The sequence below is a fragment of the Petromyzon marinus genome, chromosome 40 (genome assembly GCF_048934315.1).
Source record: "Petromyzon marinus isolate PM22_M1 ecotype Great Lakes invasive population chromosome 40, UKy_Petmar_22M1.pri1.0, whole genome shotgun sequence".
NCBI lineage: Eukaryota > Metazoa > Chordata > Hyperoartia > Petromyzontiformes > Petromyzontidae > Petromyzon > Petromyzon marinus.
Genome location: NC_133706.1, coordinates 6,695,970 through 6,722,258, shown reverse-complemented (window position 1 = coordinate 6,722,258; position 26,289 = coordinate 6,695,970). Strand labels below are relative to the sequence as shown.

The 26,289-nt window shown below is 48.5% G+C and overlaps 1 protein-coding gene and 1 long non-coding RNA gene across 3 annotated transcripts in view; one reads left to right on the top strand and one right to left on the bottom strand.

The window, feature by feature from the left end:
• LOC142930524 (uncharacterized) overlaps positions 1-26,289 on the top strand; it is a 44,063-nt gene that overhangs the window by 16,327 nt on the left and 1,447 nt on the right. The gene's annotated exons all lie outside the window — the stretch shown is intronic.
• Positions 15,206-26,289, bottom strand: part of LOC116950796 (unconventional myosin-IXb-like) — a 103,801-nt gene continuing 92,717 nt past the window's right edge. For both annotated transcript variants that reach the window (XM_076073067.1, XM_032968870.2), the window contains one exon: positions 15,206-24,899. In XM_076073067.1, coding sequence (XP_075929182.1) covers positions 24,520-24,899 — 380 coding nt within the window. In that variant the 3' untranslated portion in view covers positions 15,206-24,519. The remainder of the gene's footprint in view (positions 24,900-26,289) is intronic.

The window sequence follows — 26,289 nt, the reverse complement described above, 5'->3', positions numbered from 1 at the left end:
TCTCCACTCTCTCCACAACTGCCCCATCACCGATTGGGAGTTGTGGGGGTGGAGTGTCCGATGGTACAAAATACCCAGGCAGGTGCTTAGTTTTGGTGGGGCTGATGGTAAGGCCCCACCTCTTAGTGGCACGCTCCAGTCTCAGCAGCAGCGTCTCCAACTCCTCCTCTGACTGAGCAGCTATTACCAAGTCATCAGCATACATAACGTGGTTGAGCAATAGGGAGCCATCCCTTGACCGCACCCGGGCATCGATTAGCCTCCCATTATATCTGTACCATATGGAGATTCCCCCGGTACAGCTATTGAAGGCTTTACGAACTACGTGGTCAAAATAGATGTTAAATAATGTGGGAGCCAGAGGACATCCCTGTCGCACCCCAAGGTGTACAGGGAATGGCTCTGACTCCCGGCCACGTAGTTTTACCCGGGCCCGCTCACCATCATGAAGGTCCTTAATGATCGTGAGCAGAGGGTCAGGTACTCCAAAAGCACGAAGAACGACCCAGAGCCCAGGCCTACTGATGGTATCATAGGCCTTGACCAGGTCAATAAAGCAGAGATGTAGGTCTTGTTGGAATTCCCTACACCTCTGCTGTAGCAGACGGACAGAAAATATGGCATCTGTGCAGGACCGCCCTTTCCTGAAACCGCATTGGGGCTCCGCAAGCCTCTCCTCAGCGTGCCTGGCAAGGCGATGCTGAATAATCCTTGCCAGGACCTTTCCCGGCACACTGAGGAGTGAGATGCCCCTGTAGTTGTTACAGTCTGTGCGGTCCCCCTTCTTAAAAAGGGGGACCACCAGGGCATCCTTCCAATCCTGCGGAACCCGTCCAGTGGTCCAGACTGTTGTTATGATGTCATATAGGGCAGTCTGTGCACAAACGCCACCCTCCCTCAGCATTTCGCTTGGGAGATCATCTCTGCCCGCTGCCTTTCCTGGTCTCAGACTCCGGATCGCCTTCAATACTTCCTCAGCAGATGGCACCTCAGCCAGCCACTCACAGGGGGTGACTTCATCCAATATTTGAGGCACCGCAGCCTCAGCAGCGTCATCCTCACTTTGTGCCACGATGTTTTCCTGGCTGAGGGATTTTCCCTCCCCCAGGATCTCACAGAAATGCTCAGCAAATCTGCGAACCTGTTCCTGGGGGTCGGAAATTGGATCACCGTTTTTTCCCCTAATGATGGTAATAGGTGTGGCGCTGCAGGTTACTTTTTTGATGGAGTTAAATAGAGATTTGTGATCACGGGCCACTGAGGCAGACTCCATCTCCTCAGCAACCCGCGACCACCACCCATCCTTGCAGCGCCTCACGGCTCTCCGAACCTCCGAGCGAAGGCTGCGGTAAGCCTCCTTATTCTCTGACGTGGGATTCTGTAGCCGATGACAGTGGGCCTGTCGCTTTTTCTCAACCATCGTGAACAACTCCTCTGTCATCCAGGGTGTCTGGGGAGGTCTGGACCGCGTACCCAAAGCAGCCATTGCAGCTGCATGAGTCACAGTCCTAAACCTCGCCCATTTACCCTCGACATCAGGAGGAGTCGGGGACGATGCCAATCCCAGCCGCAAGCGATGATGAAATTCTCGCTTGCAACTTTCATCAGATAACTGAGACCAGGCCACTTTAGGTTGGAATGGGGTCCTGGGTGTACACCCACCACCGGAGTGGAAGAATGGCAGGCGCATCTTACAGATGACTAGTCGATGGTCAGAGGGCAGATCAGCTCCACGGTAGGTCCTGGTGTCAAGGACATGGGCTCGCATTCGCTGGTCCGTCACTATGTAGTCCAGCAGATGTTCTTGCTTGGACCCGGCATGCATCCATGATGTTGTGTGGATGCGCCGATGCCGGAACAGCGTGTTGGTAATTACAAGCCCATGGGCTGCACAAAAATCTAGCAGCCTCCTACCGTTGTTATTGAGCTGATCTGGCCCATGCCCTCCAATCACTCCAGACCAGGTGCCAGTATCATGACCAACTCGGGCATTGAAGTCACCCAACATGATGACTCTATCCCGAGGGGCCACTTTAGCCAGCACCTGTGACAGGAGGTCATAGAAGGCATCTGACTCATCGGCTTTGCCTGCATCCCTCCACGGATGTTCATCTTCGGTGGGGGCATAAGTAACCACGACCACCATTCCTCGCCTCCGGTTGATGGGAAGGCGAGCCCAAAGTAGCCTGGGGCTTACAGCTTCCCACACCTCACCGCCACGCTCCCACGCCCCCTTCATTCTTTTGTTCAAAAGAAGACCCACACCCTGTTGTTTGGCAGTCTGCTGCCCCGAGTAGAGGACTGTCCACCCCTCATGGTGGCAGGAGCCAGAGCCGGTCCACCGGACCTCCTGAATGCCGCATAGATCCAGGCGGTACCGGTCCAGCTCCCGACAGAGGAGTGGCAGCCTCTCCTCTGCAGTGAGCGTTCGAACATTCCACGTGGCCAACCGTAGTGGCTTTTCGTTGTTTCTGGAGTAGCCCCGAGGGTAGGTATTCAATCTCCTGGCTCCGCCAATTGGGGTTTGGCCAGGAGACGTCATAGACGCCTGGCCCCCCGGGGCCTCCGGCACAAGCTTAGTTGTTACATATTTCAGTTTAATTCGTAGTTTCGTGGTAATTAATTGAAGGTGGAGGGGTTACCAGCCCCTCGCACCCGTCCAGAGCCCCCATTTAGCCCCTGTGGTGGACACATATGCCATGAGGGGAGGAGCCAATCAAAATTGGATCTCCCCCCACAGCGCTGTCCACGACAGAGTTGCCCGTCCGGCACCGCGAGGAGGTAGGGGGTTGTTTTGCCTACACACACCCACCTACACCCCCACACCCCCCCCCCACACACACCCTCCCCACACCCACCCCCCACACACCCCCCCCGCCACACCCACCCCCCCCACACCCACCCCCCACACACCCCACACACACCCCCCCACACACCCCACACACACCCCCCACACACCCACCCCTCACACACCCCCCACACACCCACCCCCCACACACCCCACACACCCACCCCCCACACACCACACACACCCCACACACACCCCACACACACCCCACAGACACACAACAACAACCAACAACCGCCATTCGCCACTAAGTGGCGGTGACGTCACCACGACGCTTGTGCCAGGCTATGTGCACCCTGAGGCCGCGTGAAGTGTCGAAGGCCCGCTGGCAGGAGGTCACGGGGCAGACCCAGATGCCTCAGGTCGACTGACTAAGATGACTGGCTGATGCACCACCTGTGCCCTCTACCGTGCCAACCTGCTGTGCTTTAGCTACCCGGCGCTCCGCTCGTTGTTCTGAGCGTCGCTCCTCCGCCCTCCGTTGTTGTTGGATGGCGACTGCCTCCAACTGCCCAGTAGCATCCTTCACGAGCCTCCTCCACAGAGGCCGATCTTGACACCGCTGGTACCAGTCATCGGCAAGTCCACTCAGCTCCACGTCCTCCTGTACCACGTCACTCCATCTCTTCTCTAGCCCGTGCCGCGCCCGCTTAGCCCCCTCAATCCGGCCGAACAAAAGCTGTTTCGGCATGCGGTGGCTGGGCATGCGGGCTAATGACCCAACCATCGCAGCCTTCCCCGCCGGAGGAGCTCACCGATGGGACCTTGCCCAGATCTTTCAAGGATTTGTGAGCTCCTCACACAATCCAGCCTGGTTAAACCCAGGATGGATCGTAGGCAGGCCAGCCTAAATGTTTCTAACCGGCGAAGATGTTCCATTAGGGGGGTCCACGTTTCGCAAGCGTAGAGAAGGGAGGGAATGACCGTGGCCGAGAAGACCTGAAGCTTAGTGCGGAGCGACAGACCAGGTAGCTTCCACACAGCGTTACGCAACCGAAAAAAGATATTGCCGCTCGACTGATTCGGAGTGAGACCTCTGCTGTTAAACTGGAGCCAGTCATAAGCACACTGCCCAGGTATGGGAAACTCTCCACTCTCTCCACAACTGCCCCATCACCGATTGGGAGTTGTGGGGGTGGAGTGTCCGATGGTCCAAAATACCCAGGCAGGTGCGTAGTTTTGGTGGGGCTGATGGTAAGGCCCCACCTCTTAGTGGCACGCTCCAGTCTCAGCAGCAGCGTCTCCAACTCCTCCTCTGAATGAGCAGCTATTACCAAATCATCAGCATACTTAACGTGGTTGAGCAATAGGGAGCCATCCCTTGACCGCACTCGGGCATCGATCAGCCTCCCATTATATCTGTACCATATGGAGATTCCCCCGGTACAGCTATTGAAGGCCTCACGAACTACGTGGTCAAAATAGATGTTAAATAATGTGGGAGCCAGAGGACATCCCTGTCGCACCCCAAGGTGTACAGGGAATGGCTCTGACTCCCGGCCACGTAGTTTTACCCGGGCCCGCTCACCATCATGAAGGTCCTTAATGATCATGAGCAGAGGGTCAGGTACTCCAAAAGCACGAAGAACAACCCAGAGCCCAGGCCACACCCCATACACACACACCCCACACACACCCCCCACACACACCCCCCCCACACACCCCCCACACACACCCCCCACACACACCCCCCACACACCCCCCACACACACCCCCCACACCCCCCCACACACACCCCCCACACACCCCACACACACCCCACATACACCCCCCACACACCCCCCCCACACACCCCCCACACACCCCACACACACCCCACACACACACCACACACACCCCCCACACACACACCCCACACACACCCCACACACACACCACACACCCACCCCGTACACACCACACACACACGCCCCACACCCCCCCCACCCACCCCCCACACACCCTCCACACACACACCACACACACACCCCACACACACCCCACACACACCCCACACACACACACCACACACACCACCACACACACCACACACACACCACACACACACACACCACACACACACACCACACACACCACACACACCACACACCACACACCACACACACCACACACACACACCACACACCACACACACACCCCACACACACCACACACACCCCACACACACCACACACCACACACCACACACACCACACACCACACACACCACACACACACCACACACACCACACACACACCACACACACCACACACCACACACCCCACACACACCACACACACCACACACACCACACACACACCCCACACACCCCACACACACCACACACACCACACACCACACACCACACACCCCACACACACCACACACACCACACACACCCCACACACACCACAAACACCACACACACACCCCACACACACCACACACACCCCACACACGCCACACACACCACACACACCACACCCCACACACACCACACACCCCACACACACCACACACCCCACACACACCACACACACCACACACCCCACACACACCACACACACCACACACACCACACACACCACACACCCCACACACACCACACACACACCCCACACACACCACACACACCACACACACCACACACACCACACACCCCACACACACCACAACGTTTGCTCGCTTCGGGCCAATCCTGCTGGAATCGTGCGCGCTCCCCCACCCAACCCCCCCAGAAGGCCGCGCGTGTTGTCGATAAGGATGTTGTAAATACTTGTTGTGTTACGTTTACATTGTTGTTGTTATATCACAATGTATGATCTGCTGGAGAGACACATGAGCCAAGAAGACGTGTACATACTTGTCTGCTATAGGCTGGACGATGGAGGGGGCAGGGGGGGGTTGCCCACCGACAGTGAACAACTACAGTACACTAAAAGTTCACGTAACAATTTATTTTATTGAAATTGGGCCATAATTTTGACTTGAAGCTTTCCTGACTGCAGGAATGCATATTCTGTGGGTCTTTCGGTAAAGTCGCGTAGATAGGTTCAAAGAAAATAACACATACATAAAAAATGCGAAGTTTCGATCACAACGCAAGCGATCGTCCATCAGGAGGAAAAAAGTGGCAGACTGTTGTAAAGGTTTAAAATGGGTGTAGGCCAAGGGTCATAAACGAAGTGGGCGGGGCTAGTTATGTTAATGTGAGAAATTAGCATGTTAATGTAAGATCGGAGAGTGACCTCCATGATGAGGGCGCAGAGGTGGCTATGTTAATGTGAGAGATGAGCATGTTAATGGAAGACCGCAGAGCAGCCGCGTCAAGCTCGGCGTGCAAGGTGGGCTGTGTTAGTGTGGGAAATGTAACTTGTTAATGTAAAATCAGAGAGCCGAAAATAACAATTAACATCGGAAGGTGGTATGATGGTAACATCACAGCCAGTTATGACTTCAACTGGTTGATAACGTCCTTCCAATGATTGCTCAGTTTATACCCATCTTCTCGATTGAATTTGTGTCTGTATATGTGGATGGTTTCATGACCGAATCTTTGTTGATAGCCAGTGGGTTTGCAAAGTACCTTCATCTTAGAAAAAATAATTTTCGTGTGAGCCCACCGCATAAAAAAATGATCAGCCACGGCCGAGGTATTGGTCCTACCGTGTTTCAGATCTGTCTTATGTTCACGAACACGGTCCGAGACATGTCGCTTAGTTTCCCCAATGTAACTGCTGCCGCAGAACAGCTTAGTTTGTAGATGCCGCCGTATTGCATGTCAGGGATCACATCCTTCCAGATGCGATCAGATCACGAATTTTACGTACTTTGCAGCTTTCCCCCCTCTTTTGATGACAATCCCTTGTGTTGTGATGAAAGCGTTTCAGATTTGTTATATTTTTTTCTTTGAACCTATCTGCATGACTTTACCAAAAGACCCAAAGAATATGGGACCATAATGTTGCAAAACTGGGCTCAGCGGTTCCAATCACTGACATTATCGTGAGAACGCATTATCCCGACACCCCCTACTCCCCCACGGTGGGCTATACCCTCACCCAGCACCTGTGCGACCCTCCTCCACCGTCCAGACCTTAATCATACCGACTGAGCCTGAGGGCAAGGTCATGGCGCACGGACGACAGGTTTAACAGGCGTCGTAAAATCACGTTTCTTGTCTGTTTCAGCGCGTTCGTTACAAAAATAAAATAGATATTCGCATCTCAATTAATACTTGCTAATGATATTTGCATACTCGTATGAGGGTCGCTGAATGTCCTGTAGTTCTGAAATATGTTATTTACATACGTATTTACTACTATAGTTACCCAAGAATGTCAGTGTGTAACGCGCGTGGCGTAACTCCACGTCGACCAGACCCCCTCATTAATAATCATGAACAGGTTATGTGTTCCAAATGGACACCCTTCCATCAATAATAATTAGCGGCTGACGTCACTCCACATTGGGGGGGGGGGCGAGGCGCCTCCTCCCCCCTCCTCAGCGTCAACTTACAACCCTCACTACAAAGGCAGAACCCTCACGTCACGCGATCTCTGCAACGCTATCGAGACATCAAAGTAAAAAGGACGTCATGATGAACAAGGTGTTATAACTTTAAAATGAAATAGGTCTGTGTCACCGCGGCCTTACAAATTGCACACGAATGGATGCAATTAATATAACGTCGCGGGCTGCTTTTTGGATCCAAGTTTCAGATTTACTGCAATACACCCTTGATTTGAAGCCTTCGTGACTGCAGGAATCCATACTCTTTGGTTCTTTTGGTAAAGACACGTAGATAGAAAATTAATAGATCACAACGTTTCGATCGCAACATAAGCGACCGTCTTCAGGTGAGAGAGAGATAAAGCTACTGAAACAAGGTCTTATGTAGGCCTGAGATGGGTGCATCCTCAGGGAAAGAGGGCGGGGCTAGAGATGGTCTTCCTGAGGCTGTGGAAGTGGCTATTGTATTGTGAGAGATTAGCATGTCAATGCACGAGAAATAGTATTCCGCGGTATCAGTGACTTGCCTAGTATGTCGCAGCATCGGTGACTGAGCGAGAAGGACATCCATCCCGTCAATACAAAGGCATCTAACCTAATAATGCAACTCAGAGAGTCAGCTAAAATCCCAGGAAGGATGGAAACATCACAGCAGGTTAAGACTTTCGCTTGTATTGCGATCGAAACGTCGTGATCTTTTAATTTTCAATCTATGTGACTTTACCGAAAGAGCCAAAGAGTATGCAATACACCCATCCTTGAATGGGCAAAAGGCTAGTTAATAATTTATTTGTCTAGGGCAGGGGTCTGCAACCAAACTAACAAGAAGTATTGATTTTCGAATTCGGTAAAAAAAACATTTCAAAAGCCGCAATGCATTGCGGTGAATACGAGATGGTGGGTCCTTAATAATTAGCGTCATGAAACAGTGCTGAATGAACCACATGGTGAACTGAACTTCCATGGTGAAATGGATTCCCATGGTAAACTGGACTTCCATAGTTAACTGGACTTTCATGGTGAAATGGACTCCCATGGTGAACTAGACGTGCATGGTGAACTGGACTTCCATGGTAAACTAGACATCCATGGTCAGGGGTCAGCAATCAAAATAACAAAAATATTAATTTGTTTCAAATTTCAAGAGCTGCGCTGCAGTCCTTGAAGAGGCATAGGTTGCCGAAGGCACTTGCACCGTGTAAATTCATGGAGCTGAAAGTGGGCAAAGGAAGAATAACCACTATTTCCCGATCGTCAGACTTTGTGGTCTGCACACATCATTGAACCTTCTCAAAGTTATAGGGAAACATGTTAAGTCGTTTGGACCACTGGCGACACGGGTTGAAAGCAACATTCGTGCGCCTAGGACAGTAAAGCAGGTAATTTGACAGATAATTTGTGTCATTCGGTGTTGCAAAATACATCTCCAATAAACCGTGGGTCCAAAGGTTCCAATCATTGCTGGAAGGGGAAAAAATCCTGGGGGAACTCATGAATACACTCTGCCCACCTATCACCTGATTATTAAGCAAGATGACAGACACCTTCCAGAACGACGACTTTCAGTAATAATTAAGGAATTGTGTTCCTGGTTACTTAAAAACTGGATTAGAGACTTAGCACAAGTAAAATGTCTTAAATGATCTCAGTTTTTTTTTTTACCTTCACTGGACGTGTAGCAGGAGTTATTTTTTTTTCTTCTATGCAGAATAAATCATATTAAGTGACAATGCACTATCGACGGGAAGAGTTAGAACATTCAAAGCACTCAATGATCTCGAATCTCCGTATATTGAGGTCGGTGAACTAAGATCTCCTCCTCTGCATTCCCAGAACAAAGTTGAAATCCCACTTCTCTCCCATGGCCTCCGGACGGTGGAACTCTCTGGGCCTTCTATCCCATGGCCTCCTGATGGTGGAATTATCTGGGCCTTCTCTCTCGTGAAGCCCCGGACTGTGGAACTCTCTGGGCCTTCTGTCTCATGAACCCTCAGACTGTAGAACTATCTGGGCCTTCTCTCCCATGGACTTCCGGATGGTGGAACTCTCTGGACCTTCTCTCTCGTGAAGCTCCAGACTGTGGAACCCTCCGGGCCTTATCTCTCATGAACCCCTGAACTATGGAACTCTCTGGGTCTTCTCTCTCATGAATCCCTGAACTGTGGAACTCTCTGGGTCTTCTCTCCCATGGCCCCTGCACTATGGAACTCTCTGGGTTTTCTCTGTCATGAACCCCTGAACTGTGGAACTCTATAGGCCTTCTCTCCCGTGGGCCCTGGACTATGGAACTCTCTGGGCCTTATCTCCCGTGGTCTCTAAACTGTGGAACTCTCCGGGCCTTCTCTCCCATGACCCCAGGACTGTGGAACTATCTGGGCCTCCTCTCCTGTGGCCCCTGGACTATGGATCTCTCTGGGCCTTCTCTCCCATGGCCCATGGACTGTGGAACTATCTGGGCCTTGTCTCCTGTGGACCCTGCACTGTTAAACTCTCTGGGCCTACATTCCCGTGGCCCCTGGACTATGGAACTCTCTGGAACTTCATGCTATATAACTAACTTTTAACTTTCCGCAATGCTGGCTGAGGTTCTCTACATTTTCATGTTGCTGTACAAAGATGTACTAACAAAAAAGCATCGTATAAATTTTCACAAGACTTATGGGATTAATCTATCTCACAGGAATTCTACGACTAGCCAAGGCTCGATATCAAAGTTAAGTATAGCACATTCAAGAAGACATTGCCGTTACTAAATAGCTCTGCTTTCCATATAACCACAAAATAAGACAACTCTGTTTGCGCTTATGGCAGTTGATATGAAATACCAATGTAACACAATTTTTGTTCCTGAGTAGTAAGTGTTATTTCGTAATTGCTTGTGCCTGAAAAGTATAGAAAATGGCGATTATTCCCCACAAACTTTGCTTTTGTGACCAGGACAGTGATATTTTCAAATTTACCAATTTTCAATGAGAAAACGGGTAAATTTGTGTATTTTCGTTCACAAAGTCAGAAAAAACAACATTAATAAAAATGTACAGATATTTATGCTAAATTAATAGAAAAATTACTACAAAATATTCATGAGTAGTTTTTCGAGATTTACACTGATACTGTAAATCACTTTCACGAATCACCCCCCAAATGTAGTCTCCCATTATGTTCTCGTAATACTGTCCTTGGTAGTGGCGTTCAAAGTACAGAAAGTGCTCGCCATGTTCTCCTTGAATTTATCAAGATGAGCATCAAGGATATGGACTTTCAGGGACATCCTACAGCCCATTGTGCCATGGTCCTTCACCAGAGTCTCAAACAGCTCCACATAGTTTTCGACCTTGTGATTTCCCAGGAAGCCACAAACCACTGCGACAAAGCTGTTCCAAGCCGCTTTCTCCTTACTAGTGAGCTTCTTGGGGAATTCATTGCACTCCAGGATATTCTTTATCTGTGGTCCGTTGAAGACACCGGCTTTGACCTTTGCCTCAGACAGCTTAGGGAAGAAGTCTTGAAGGTACTTGAAGGCTGCCGACTCCTTATCTACAGCTCTGACAAATTGTTTCATAAGGCCCAATTTGATGTGCAGTGGTGGCATCAGCACCTTCTGGGGATCCACCAGTGGCTTCCACTTGACGTTGTTCCTCCACACAGAGAACTCGGTCCGCTGTGGCCAGTCCCGCCTGTGGTAGTGCGCCTTGGTGTCCCTGCTGTCCCAAAGACAAAGATAGCAGGGAAACTTGGCAAAACCGCCTTGGAGACCCATCAGGAATGGCACCATTTTGAAGTCTCCGATGACCTCCCAGCCGAACTCATCATACTTCAAAGGCGTCCAGCAAGGTCTTGATGCTGTTATAATCCTCTTTGAGGTGCACCGAGTGAGCCAGGGGAAGAGACGAGTACTTGTTACCATTATGGAGCAGGGCAGCTTTGAGGCTCCTGGATGAGCTGTCAATGAAGAGGCTCCACTCAGGCAATTCGGATTGCCTCATACAGACTGGTGACATTGTGGCAGAAGCAGAGCCCATCTTGACGGGTGAAGGAGCTGCAAAAAAGTTCGTGATGCTTCCTCTGATCTGCGACATACACTTTCATCCAACAAGTTCCACTGCTTGAGCCTAGACGTCAAAAGCTCGGCATTGGACTTGATGAGACCAAGATCTCTGATCAAGTCGTCGAGGTCTTTTTGATTAGGGTAGTATGGGTTTCTCTCCTCAGCTCCACCTCTGAAATTGCCATCTGGATCTACAACGTCTTCCTCGCTCTCTGACTTGCTGGTCTCTTCTAAAGACGGCTGCTCTCTCTCCGGAGGAGTGGGTACAGGGAGCTCATGGCAGTGTGGCACCGGGGCGATGGATGAAGGTCTGGATACGTGATAGCATGTGCATTCTTGCCAGTCCGACGTTTGGAAGGGTCCACCATGCAGAAGTAGCAGTTGCTTGAGTGGTCAGTGAGTTCCCGCCAAATTCTTCTGATAGCGCTTCATGCCTCTCTTTTCCCCTCTGTACCATTCTACAAAAATAAATGTATTTCACCCATGACTAATGTGTAAGAGATTCTCGCAACATTTTTCATATACGATATATTTTTGCTATAACATTGCAAATTGTCAAACATTTAAAAATAAAAAAAAACTTACAATTTTTATTTTACAAATTTTATAACATCAAATTCCAAGCAACAATTGTCCATCTTACCTTCCAGAGTTTTTTTGCATTGCTCGCAGGTGAAATGAGGTGCCCAGGGTTTGTCTTGATCCCCGACAGGCATGCCGAAATATGCCTTGTAGGCCTCACACATCTTAGTAGATGCTTCTACAGAGTACTTTTTCGCTCTTGTCTTGATAAATTGGCCACAGACATAGCAACATGCGTCTGCCGGATGCTTGCAGACTCGTGATGCCATCTCAGAAAAATGCAGACATGTATCCACTTCGGGAGCTGGAACTAAACTGACTGGTGGGCTTAATGCCCCTGTATTTATACAACTATTTATATTACTGGAAATTTCTAGAATGTTCTAGAAGTTACTCCAAGTTTACTCTCCACTGAATTTATCTGGAATGTACTGGAAAATAGGTCAATTCAAAAATATCACTGTCCTGGTCACAAAAGCTAAGTTTGTGGGGAATAATAGCCATTTTCTATACTTTTGAGGCATAAGCAATTAGGATATAAAAGTTACTATCCAGGAACAAAAAAAATGTGTTACACAGTGTAATAAGTGTGGTTAATTAAGTAGAGTACTGTAACGATGTGGACAAGCACCAGGGTGAGACGAGGTGGCCGAGATTACACAAGGTAAGGGGGCGGTGAGTGGTTATGGGAGAAAATCCACCAAAACCCTCCATTTCCGGAAGCCAAGTCGCCGCAAAGTCTGGCCTTGACTGGGGGCGGGACACGAATTGGTCACTCGGGGCAGGCCAGTTGGTGTGGGGTGAAGGGGCAGTCGATGGGGCTGTGCGTGATTGCTTGAAGGGCTTGTGGGGTGATGTTGTGGGGTTTTGTTTGGGAGGGGCGGGGGGGGGGCTGCTGCACCGGGCCAAGTTGATTGACCGCGGCTGGAGGCTGTGAGGGTGGGATTGAAGTTGTATATTTAGGCGAGCGCTGCCCGTGCACGAGGGCGCGGTGCGGTTGGCATTCACCGGGAGGGCCAGGGGCAGTCGGCGTTCGCTCGGGCCGGGGGGTGGGGGGGGCGGTTACCGCAAGATGCTGATATTGTACGGACAGCTTGGTGGCCGGGAGTGTTGTTATGATGGGTCGTTGTGGCCGCTGCTGCAGGTTGTGTGGGTTGGCCGGTGCACGGCGCTGCTGGTGCGCGGAGTCGCTGTGTGCAATGCTGCGGGGTGGGCGAGTCGGTGACCAGGACGGCTGTTCCGACTGAGTCACTGTGAGCGCTGTTGTGAGCTGGGTACTGGGGTGTATGTAGGACAATATCTGAATATCTTTAGAAAATGATACCATACACATGTAAGTCACTGGAAATGGCAATTGCTGTAAACATGAGGGCAGAAATGGTCGATGTCCAGGATGAGATCAAGGTTTGAGAGATATGGAAAGAGTACTTTGAGAAGTTGCTAAATGTGTAAAACTCAAGATGTAAAATGGTTAAGGAAAATCAAAGAATTTAAGTAGTTGCAGATACTATTACCAGAGAAGAGGTGGTGGGGGCTCTGGGGAGCATGAAACATCAAAAGGCAGTGGGGCCAGCTGAGATTCCGATTGATGTTTCAATTAATGGGAGAGAAGAGTGTTGAAATGCTGATGGGGCTGTTTGAACATCTGGGAAAGGATCATGGAAAGGAGACTCAGGAAGCTGGTGGAAATTGGCGAGAGTCAGTTTTTAATTCAGACAGGGAAGGTCATCAATGGATGCGATCTATGCACGGAGAGGAGTGGTGGAGAAGTAACGGGACCTGCATATGGTATTTATTGTTCTAGAGAAACCGTCCAACATGGTGCCTATGGAGCTCATCTGGTGGTGTATGAGAAGAAGAGGTATTCCTGAGGTATATTTCCGGCTGATGCAGGATATGTATGAGGGAATGAAAATGCATGTTTGAAGCAGCTGCGGGGTGTTGGAGATCTTTCAAGTCAAAGCTGGGGTGAAGCAAGGTTCAGCCCTGAGCCTCTTTCTGTTCATCCTGGTCTGGACACACTAACGAGAGATATTCAGAGGGAGCCTCCTGGTAAATGCTGTTTGCGGACGATATTGTGCCATAACCAGGACACTCACTCTCACCCTTCATAATCAGTGCACTCAACAATAACCGCCATTCGCCACTAAGTGGCAGTGACATCACCATGGTGCTTGTGCCAGTCTAGGTGCACGTTAAGGCCACGTGAAGCAAGGCCGTAGCCATGAATTTAACATTGAGGGGGAACCAAATCTTCCAGGGGGTCTGGGGGTCCCAACCCAGAAAAATATCTAAATTTGAAAAATAATTTCCTGCCTAAAATATTAAAAAATTCACTAACACATGGGATGGGACTTTTTATTTATCTTTTACAATGTCTAATAGTGCATTGTATTACACTGCTCTGTTTTAACTTTTTTTACATTTCTTGATTCATTGTATGTAATGGCAGAGATTAGGGATTAATAAAGTACAACCATAACCACAATCACGTAAACGGAAATCTATGCATTGATTTATATGAAGACAAGTCCAGATATTGTGGCCAAGGTTTAGCAAATTGTTATTTTTATTTACATAGCACAGCAATTGTATTTTACATAGCAATATATTGGAGGGGACATTTTGAGCATATCTGAATATTGGGGGGGGGGAGGGATGTCCCCCCCAATATATTATAATTACCGCCTTGACATGAAGTGTCGAACGCCCGCTGGCAGGTCACGGGACAGACCCAGGTGTGATGGGTCGACTGACTGAGATGAGTGGCCGATGCACCACCTGCCCCCTACTGTGCCACCGTGCTGCGTTTTAGCCGCCCAGCGCTCCACTCGTTGTTGTGAGCGTCGCTCCTCTGCCCTCCGTTGTTGCTGAAGGGCGACTGCCTCCAACAGTAGCAGCGTCCTTCACAACCCTCCTCCACAGAGGCCAATCTCGACACCGCTGGTAACGGTCATTGACAAGTCCACTCAGCTCCACGTCCGCCTGTACCACATCACTCCATCTCTTCTCCAGCCCGTGCCGCATCCGTTTAGCCCCCTCTATCCGGCCGAACAAAATATGTTTAGGTATGCGGTGGCTGGGCATGTGGGCTACATGACCCAGCCAATGCATCCTCAGCGTCAATAACCAGTACACACTCACCACCAACAAGCAGTACACGTACCCTCACGACCAATAACCTGTACACTAACATTCACTCTCACCACATCAATTCACAATTTGTATTCTGCAATACGGGGTTTGGCTCCATTTTATTTTGTAGTCTAGATAAAAGATACAGTAAGGCCTTTTTAACAGTATACACTTAAAAAACAGTGTTGATAACACATTTATTGTGGTCATTATGTAAGGACATGTTCAAACACCTTTAATCCAATAATATATTAAGGTAATTAGGGGTGGACTGATTCAACTCCTTCGCAATTCCATGGTAGCGTCATGATTAAAAGTGACAATTTGATCCGAGTGGCTGCAAGCTTTCACGTAATAGCCCATAACACACACACGGCCCCAAAAAAATAACGTCGATTACAATTACGCACGACATTCGCTGCAAGCATCGCGAGCTTCAGAATTTACTCATTCAAGTGTTCTTTCCAAGGGCAGCAGGTCCAAGGCACAATCCCCCCCTCAATGTTTGCTCCCTTGCATTGCTCTCTTCACTTGTCCGCAGGTCTCTCCTCCCAGTGGGGCATCAAGCGGAGCCCATTCTTTTCCTTTTGGTCTTTTCCCAGAATACAAGAAAATCCCTCAGCTCATTTCCTCTCACCACCACCTGCCCTTATCACCTCCTTCAGCTCATTCCCTCTCACTCCCACCTACCCATTCTAGATTTTCTTAATCTTCCCAATCGATCGAACGAGTCCCATGTTCTCTTCTCCCACCTGACGCAGGACTTTTTCCACGTTGGTTTTTTTTTCTTTCTGCCCAAGCTTAGTTGAGCTGCATTGGCTCCCGGTTGCCGAACGAAGACATTATAAGGTCGCGCTCATTACACACACGCAAAGTGCTTGGCACAAATGAACTACGATGACCTTGCCGATCTCGTCAAGGAGCGTAAGCCACCACACAAACTCCGGTCATCCTCGCAGCAGGGGCTTTTGGCTAACCATGGAACAAAGGCGGTGGTCACCACATCGCACGCTTTCAGACGAGCTTCTGCGGCCGTCTGGAACGCTCTTCCTTCCACTGGAGCTATGCACTTTTAAATAATCTATAGATTGAAAACTCATTTATTTTTTACTGTTTTTTTTTTGTGTTGGTCCTTCCCCTGCACCTCTGATTAATACGGTTGGCTACATACGGTGTGAAAGAAGTTCAACATACGTACATAGTTGAAAAACTCTCCTCTGAAACCACATAAAAAATTGGCAATCTCTTAAAAATCCATATTAATAAAGTGAAGCATCTTTCCACCCCTAATAATAATAATAATAACCCCCGAAACAACGCAATTACCATCCATGTTCGAAATATCACTACTGTACACAGGGTAGCACATCCTTATATCTAAATCAAATAACATACAAATTTTTAAAAACTATCGATTAAAAAAAGGACTCATACGACTGTGCAAATAATTTTGTTTTACTAAATCCTTTTACCCTGAAATGCATTGCTGTCACATGTTATTTATAACGTAAATGATTTTCATATAGCGCATATTACATACCATAGCACAAATTACCTATCAAATATTCAGCAAAATACGCAAGCACATCAACTGCTTTGTTTCAGTGTTTGACCCAAATATATATTTTGTGACGAAAAATAAAAAAAAAATCCCTGCCATAAGCTAACAAGACGCCTCAAGATAACATGTTATACAATGGTGCTGTACTGCGCTGAACAGACCCCTACCGCCTTCATGGAGAGGTTACGTCTAGAACCACCAATGACCCCAGCGGGAATTAATATTCCAAACGCTGCTGATGAGACTCAAGGAAGTTGAAACCAGCCCGGGGTTTGCCCGATTAAACAAACGCTGTCAGCATAGGGCCCAGAATACACGCATAGTCTGATGGAACTACGTGTAATATTAATATGTAACAGGAAATAATCGTAACGCGTCGTGGTGAATGTTTATAAGATACATAACACCTACTTTCCCTATTTGTCCCTCCACATTAAATAAAAAAGTAGATTTATTACACAAGCCATTGGTCAAACATTTACGTCGGCTTAACATGGAGCAGGCTTTCGCGACAAATATCCATAACAGGTTTGTTTTGTGGGTGACATCATGTAAATATGTGTCGTTAAATCCACTACCACCCGACTCAGCCAATTAGTAAGGTTTGTCACGTAAACAGAACATGGCAATTCGTTACTAGTCCAGCACACCGGTGTGTTGGAGAGTAAATACGCAAAATTTACATTCTCCACAATTGTCAGATGAACAGCTTCGGCTACGATAGCATCTCGTGCGTTACGTATCATATCGTTTCGCATTCGTTCAAGCAAGCCTGCCTGCTGATGGGACGCCGAATGTCAAAACCAGTCCAGAGTTTGCCCGGTGTTGAACCACATGCTGCTAAAATTACGTACTCCAGGAAGTACGTGCGCCTAACAGCATGTGTCAACAACAACAAAAACACCCGATTTATATTTTACATGGAGAGACAGACATATGGGAAAGTGACATTGTTTTTTTATATTCATTGAAAAGAAGCTTAATGGCATACGGCCTATTTGTGGTGGTGCAAGAGGTCATGTTTGTTAATTCCAAAACTGTACACCGATCTTAACATCCCGACTGAAATCTTGAGCAAGAAAGATTACATAATAGCACATTACAAATATAAAACACAGGTTTGATTTGTGAATGTTCTTTTTTGTTTACTGTAAATGGAAACAACCGAGGCAAGCCAGTCATTTTAACGCAGCGTCTCAGGCCTTTCAAATAACAAAAAAACAGTATTCTTTGGGTCTTTCGGTAAAATCACGCCGATAGGTTCAAAGAAAAGAATAAAAAAAATATAACAAAAAACTACGACGTTTAGATCGCAACACAAGCGTGATGAACGCGTGACGAACGCTTGTTGCGATCGAAAGGTCGTAGTTTTTTGTTATTTTCTTTGAACCTATCTACGTGACTTTACCGAAAGACCCAAAGAATATGAATTCCTGCAGTCACGAAAGCTTTTAAGTCAAGATTTAAAATATACAGTCTTTCGGAGGTGGTGTTGGTGGATCACACAGAGATCATGTGCAGTGTCAAACTTCCAGTCAGATGGGCCATGGCACTTCCAGATGGTGGCAGTATAGCAAATAGGTTTCTGATCTCACCTGCACAATGGACAAGTTTACCTGAAGAGTGGAGTTTGAGTTTAAGATAATTTTTTGGGGGGGAAATAACATTTTCAAATTCTGTGGCTCAATTTGGATTTTATTTGGTATGTTTCAACATTTTAATGTACCCCCTGGGCACAATTGAAAACGGGATATTACAACTAAAATGATGATCCTGCTAAAAAATATTCTATTACATTTTTTTAAATAAAATAATTATAACCTCATTATTTAAGCAATAAATGAAATGTTACACGTTAATGACATTGGCATTTTAAACGTCAATTCCCATCGTTAGATAAATAATTTCCACGTAAACATTTTGATATATTTATTTTAAACAATTTAAGCCGAAGTGGCATCGCATGCTGTGTTACTGAATCCAAGCGACGGCATTTTTGCCGGCAAAATAACCAACACGGCGTCGTAAACGTGGAAGTGATGTCACATTTTCAGAAATCAATCGGAATATTTTTTGTTGTTCTTGGATCATCCAAAATGTTTGCATCTGCGCACCGATGTACAGATTTTTCCACATTAATCCGAAACTCGGGAACACATCCCCAAACGCACGGGGCGGGGGGGGGGGGTGAGGTTTTTCTCCAAAAAAAACTCCCCAAACTGCAGTTAAGACTTGAGATGCATTTGAGCAAAAAACAAAAGTAACGGAGAATGAGTTTGCCGAAGGCCGAAATAAACCGTCGAAGGGGGCATCACTTGAAAACAGCAGCATCCGTAGCTAGAGGCCGTCATTGAAGGAATTTTGTGATCAAAAACGACGAAATGGTTCAGTCTTACATACTCATGCCAGCCATGGCTCTCCATGTGGCAAGGGAGTGGGGGGACGGACGGTGGGTGGTACGGGGCCCGGGGACAATCACACCATGTGAGCCCCCCGCTCGCCTTCAAACGAAACCATAAGTATTACATCTGACAGCGTAACACCGTATAGCGGGGGGGGGGAACGGTTCCGCTGCCAGCGACGACAAATACGAATCGGGGGAAAACATGGGGACACTGGGCAAAAAAAAATGGAACAAAACGTTAAAACGGTGCAGCATTTAAGAACGGCGGTGAGCTTTAGGCAGGACAATGGCGAGAGACGGGACAATGGCCGGCAGATGGAGCGACGCTGGCGGCGAGATTGGCGGCGAGATTGGCGAACGAGATTGCGTCCTAAGGTATGTGTGAGATGTATCGCGAAATCTCAAGGCAGCATACTTTGTTACTTTAAATAAAGCCTTCGGACCAAAATGACCTCTGTAATATTCATATTCTTGGTTCTTTCGGTAAAGTCACGTAGAAGGGAAACAATTAAATAATAAAAATATGTAAAACAATAAAATTCTCACGACGTTTCGACTGCAACACGTGACTTTACCGAAAGAACCAAGAATATGAATCCCTGCAGTCACGAAAGCCTTAAATCAAGACCTATGTTATGTCACGTTTTTGCAGGGAACAAGGGCGAGTCCAAGGAACGTCGGTTAAACAGAATCCTTCAATAACATGTTAAACTGTCAGAACCTGTTCTTTTGATGGTATAAAAATCATTATTGACAACGATATGGACACGTTGCTGGTGAACAATAATTGTGGAAGGCCAAGATGATGATTTACAATGTGTTTTCAGACCGCATCCATTATTTTTCGTCTCTCCCTCTTCCGAACATAGATGGACTCGTCCATCCGAACAAACTGTCAAATCGCTCTCCGTGGTGCTAACGTTAAAAAAGTCATTTTTTAAAAATGTTCTTGCTGTGGTTTTCACACCTGATGACGATTGCTTGTGTTGCAATCGAAACGTGAGAATTTTATTGTTTTATATTTTAATTATTTTATTGTTTCCCTTCTACGTGACTTTACCGAAAGAACCAAGAATATGTACCACACATGTTGTTTGGCATAATGCCCGACGTTTTGCTCCATGCGCTGGAAATGTCTTCAGGACATGGTGCTGAACACACAGGACAAATCAAAAACACACCGGGAGAGAGCTACACAGCACAAACACGAACACCTACAGAGTATTGCTTTCTTATGGCGATTGAGGACGATCGGCAATGGATTTAAATTGCCCAGAACTGAACTCAAAGCAACTGGACACAAATAACAACTTCTGGCCATTTGGTAGAGGGTGCACACAGAGCATGATTAGGAATGACATGGCAGAATTGGGATAAAGCAATATAACGTGGCAGGAAAGCGATGTGATCGGGGAGAGGAGGTTGCGATGGGTGGGATGAGTGTGCAGGAGGGTGGAAACTAAACTATGAAACTAAAATATTTTTTATTTTATCAGGTAAGGGCCACCGAGCTATAAATTATAGCTCAGCGAAGTGGCTTAATCGCGTGGAAATTTATAGCCGAAAAATACTCGTAATACGCACATTGATGCTAAATGTGGAGGGAAAAACCGAAAGACCTGGAGAAAATCCACGCGACCACGGGGAGAACATGCAAACTCCCAATATACAGGTGTCAAGGGTCGGGATCGAACCCACGGCCTCCTGCCAGTGTCTCTCATTCCATCGATGGGTCAACCTCCGTGTGATCCACCAACCCTGCCTAGCAAGTCCCACGGGGTTCAAGGTGCTGCAAACCGTTGCCCGTCACCGGTGGGGGAGGTTACATTCCTGAAAAGAGCTACAGTCGGTAAAATCCGCGATCCGCAAAACGGGAAAAGTAGGTTTTGGTTCACGATGCAACACACCCCACTCCTTGCGTTTTATGTCACCCTACGCCAACCCAAACAAGTATTTTGAATGTAAAATAGGATTAATATTTTCTAGTGTTCCGTATTACATGCAAGATAAATGTATGATTTTTTTTAATGTAGTGTACAGTACTGCATGCGTGTCCGCGTAGAGTACTGAACACTACACGAAGAAAAATAATCACCATGCTGAGCCTCACACCGCTTCCTCCTCCTCCTCCTCACTGGAGGCTGGGAACGCCGCGTGGCCTGGGACCCGTGATGGGCTGCTTGGGAGACGAGATGGAGGCGAGATGGCGCTGCGCGTGTTCTTCCAGCGGAAGCAGCATCGTCGAGAGCAGCGCAGTTACGCTGCGTGCAGGAATCTCGCGGCTCAACCGCGAACGGTTGAGCCACGGGGGTCGCGAACGGAGAACCGTCGTACCTCTAAAAATATGGCGCAAAAACCACGATGGCTGCAGAACCCGCGAGCGGGAAAGGTTTGTCCTACGTCATAATTCCCACAACTCGAGGCTTTTCCCCTCTTTCGAGAGGGGACAACGTTTGCAATAAACTAATCGAGGCGCACGACTGCTCATGAGACTCCACTCAGAAAGTAAAACCAAAATAGACCTCGTTTGAGCGGGGGGGGGGCACATTTGTTTTATTTGTCAACTTTGACCTGCAGGCTGTCAGCGTCGTTGTGAGGCGTAGAATCCATTTGCCGCTCTTGAAGAGCAGCGCAACACCCACGACGGTCCACGGAAGCAGATATTGATGGCATTTTTTTATCGCTGTTTCGGTAACAAATTGAACCACCCGTTTTGTCCGCTGGTTTAGAGACCAGTGCCGAGGTGGCCTAGGTTGAGAATCCAGGCGGGCGCCCATGATTAAACCGGGTGTCTCAAGCGTAGCGGAGTTGGTGGTCTCAGTCCAGTTACCATTGACTGCACGTACAATTTAAAATTACATTGTATTTGGTTCTGCGCGTGATTTTTTTTTTTTTAAAACTCCACCTTTGAGAATTGCGACGAACGTTGCTTCTCAAATGCACAGCAGGTTTGTCAAGTGCAGCCCTCTTTACGGTGTGAACGAGAGGTCACATGAAGGGATCTCAGAGATAGCTCTGCAATATCTGCCTCTGTGGGCCGTTCTCTAACAGAGGTCTGCACCGTTCTGAGAGACAGCCGGATGGATTCGTCGCAAATAGCGCAAGCAAGATAAAGTAGAGAAAATATTTTTTATTCATAATAAACCAAATAGCTTACTGCGTTACATCTAATATGGAAAGAGCTCGGTGTGGATATCCTCATTTCGGGAACAGCAATTTCTCTCAGAACACTGGGACGTAAAAAAAAGTCGGCATTTGAAGCCAGAAATGTAATTCCCTGCCGCACGCTTCGAGGTAACAATTTGCAGCTCAGATGAACGGTCACAAACACAGTGCTCAAGATCGCACACACAACTCTTTCATTACTAAAATCTCTGTTCAGGTTATAATTAGATTACATTTTTTTTATAAGTTTTACCACTAAATTGAGCTATTATCAGAATCGTGTCACAAGCTGAAGAAACTTTCTTGCGGAACTCCCACGGCTGGCAGGGGCCTCGCGTCAGGGCAGGGAAGGGAACCCTGAAACATGACACCAGGGGGCCGCTTCAATAGGAAACTCTTCGATAGGGGGCTCTTCGATAGGAGCCACAATTGGAGCCTCTCTCACGCAACACAATACGGCGACAGTTCGGCACTGTTAAAATTTGCTTGCCCTGTTGGCAATCGCCCGACAAATACAAAAAAAAACGTGAGCCCCGTGGAGCTGTGCTTGGCTGAATCAAGTGAGCGACTGCATTACATGAAGGCATTTTTAGTGCAGCGTTTTGCAGCCCGCATTCGACTGTCCCGTGCGCCGTCCCTTGCGCACGTGAACACGTTCTAAAAGCTGAGATGTTTTATCACGCGAGCGCGGACGTCAGCGCGGGAGGATTTAAAACTTCGAGCGGACGCATCGGAGGATCTGAACTGCACCGCTGAGACAGAAATAAAGGCTTGTTAAATTCAGCCTGAAATAAAACACGCAAATAAAAGTTCCATTTCACCCTTGCAGCAGAAACACCCACCGTCTGAGGTTAATTTCTCTGCCATTGAGAGAATGACCCTGGTCATAGGGATGCGGAGTTTTCAACTCCGCTTCAGAGCACGAGAAACACGCTGCCTTCCGCAAGTTGACCGTTTGCATCCAGGTGACCCAACGGATTTCGAAGCGCAGTTTTTGCAGCTCTGCGCGGCAACGTGAAGCTTTTTAGGTCCTCGCGTGAAAAACAAATCACACTTTAAGCTTCTGCAGACTATTTTTACGAAGGGGACATTGCCTGCCGATTTTGGGTAGAATACAGACAATGGCCCACAGCACCGCCAGCTTGAGTTCAAGTGTTCCCAGTTGATTTCAACGCCCATTCGCAGTACAGGGCACAAAACAAAAACTTTGGGATTAACTTTCCACCATTCGCCTCGGAGCAGCCAGGAGCATGCTGATGCTGCGGGACTCGTCCTTCTGCCAAGACCGTATGCACCCAGGGTTTTCCAATGGACAGCATTTGCAGCACCGCTCGGCAAACCGATGCGATTGAACACGCACCGTGCTTTGACCTCGCGACAGTCTGTCAACGGTTGCACTTCGACATTGTGCAACGAGACACTGTTCTGAAAGGCGTAGTCAGCGTGTAACACGTTTGCAGCACTGGAGAGCGAAATCTCATTGGGGTCTGAACAAAAATATCACTTCAACATTCCCTGCGAGTCACCCACCTGCTCTGATGACGGTGCAGCTGCCTCAGGTGGGGAAAAACAACACTTCCTTCCTGAACCCCAGACCCCGCTTGTATCCACGCGTTATTGAAGGATTTCAAAACCCTTTTTGCAGAAACGGTACAGCAAATCTACAACAGAGACAATGGGGGATGAACTTACCCACCACTCTGTCAAGACAGCCAAGGGAGGTAGGCAAAACCCCGGGGTTTTTTCTACAAATGAGACCACTTGCATGCAGGTGTTCCGATGGATTTAAATACTCAAGTGCAGCAATGGTGGAGCGGGGAAAAAAAGCAAAAGCGAGTGCCGTGGGTTCCAATGAACATCTTCTCTGTTTGATCTTCAGACAAGTTGCTGTTGCTTGTATCCTGGTGGTGGGGTTCAAGACCCATTTGCAGCACAACAAAGCAAAAGCAAACGAGAAGTGCCGTGGGTTCTAACAAGCGTGTCCCGGACAAGACGCTGCACGTGCTTGACGGGGTGACAACGAGCAGTGAAAACCTCTACCCTTCTGCAAACAGCAACCGCTTGCGTCCAAACTTCCAAGACCTCTTCGAGCACTGCACAGCAAAACGAAACACAAGCGCCGTGGCGGGTCCAAACGAGCGCGGCCCTTTTAACCTTCCAACATCGGCGCTGCGCGGTTTGAACGGGGAGACACTTCCCCCTTCGGCAAACACCTACTGGCGACGGCGCGCGAACGTGCTTCCTTCGCTTCCTTCGCTGCGACGCGCGCTCCACGCGCGTCGCTTCACACTTCCGACGAGTCGTCGATGAAGGGGATGTCCGCCCTCGCCGCGTGGTCAAACGTGGGGTCCGATTGCCGGCGCGCCGATTCCGCCGCCGCCGCCGCCGCCCGGGCGACCGGGTCGTCGCGGCGCGTGGGAATGCAGAGCGGCGCCGATGCGCGGCACGCCTCGCGGTGACGCTGGAGCCGCGCCGGGAAGGCGGGGGCGAGATCTGCCGAGGCGCCGGCGCCAGCGGCGCCAGCGGCGCCATCATCCGAGCAGCAGGAGTAGAGAGAGGCCTCGGAGCCAAGCGAGCCGCAGGCGGTGGACGCCAGCGCGGGGAGCGGAGTGCCGGAGTAGAGGGAGGTCCACGGGTAGGCGGAGGAGCTCACCAAGTTAGCGCCTGCAACGCACGCAGACAAAAGTATCATAAAAGTATCCTCCTCCTTCAAAGGAATCGTAATCCAAAAACGCGATAGGAGTGCAGAGTATAGGAAAGGCAAGAACATCACTGACACTTTTTTTTATTTTAATAGGGAAGGTCCACCGAGCTATCAGCTTATTTTTCAGAAGCGACCTGGCCACAGTTGACAGCTGAAACGAAGTGGCTCATCACGTGGAAATTTATCGCGGGCAAACACTCGAAATGCGCGTTCCTATCACGAGAACGGTGGTTTCCCCCCTTTTGGTGTGTAGGGGGCCCTCCCCCCTCTCTGGTCCTTAATCAGAATCTCTATTTCAAAATCAGATGGAGGAATCTGATGATCGAACCACGGTGGAGTATCTCTTGGGGTGCGTTTCCCTCCTGTTGGCTGCCACTCCGTGGTCAGGCTCGACCGCCGGTCATCGTCCCGCCTGCTAGTGATGCGTCTTGCCCAAGTGCGTTTTACCGAATACTCAATATGAAACGTCCTTTCTCCTTCCGAGACAACTGCAAGTTGCAAGGTGGTTTGTCCCGTTCACCGCTGAATCTCAAAACGCGCAAGTGGTTCGGTGTTATTTTTTTTTAGGAGAGGCGTAGCGCCACTGTTTTTAAAGATGTTGCGCTCACCGCAGAAAACCGTAGCGACACGACCGCACTCTATGATAGCCAGCGCCAAACTGTGCCACAGCCCTCCCGCATGGCTTTGTGGGAGCCTCGGTTACGTCTTCCGACCTGAAGACGTACCGATAAAGTGACTATTTACAGTTTTTCTTCTGATTCTGTTCCGATGACGTAACACAGTATGTCATATGAACGGGGAAGGGGTTAATGGCCACTATCAAAGCTTAAAAGAGAATACCAAACCGTTCTGGGGTAAAGTAGCCATTAATATTTGGAAGGAGGGCACCTCTGTGGCTGTGCCAGTTAAATCCCTTGGCATCTATCCACCCAGCAATATAAATAGATACACCACACAGTCAAGTCAACTTTTGAAGGTCGTGTGTAGTGGGGCAAAGGATGGGTTTCTCCCAGCTCTTCAAAATCATCTGGCCATGATGTATGATATTTTTCCTAGGTACACCCTGCTCTTTAAAAACATTCACGCACAAAACGTCAGCGCACCCAACCATCTATTTTACGTAGATATATATAGCACCTCACTCTAAGGTGCTTTTCAACAATTATTAAATTGTACATCAGATGATCGTGGTTGAGATGAAGAGTGGGGTTGTTATTAAAAGTGGTAGTGGTGTAGTTATGGTGACAGGACAGGCGGGATAGGTTAAGGAGGGGTAGTGATCGGGGTTGGGATAGCGATAAGGGTTGGGGTAGCGATAGGGGTAGTGGTTGGGCTAGGCCTGCTCGTAGC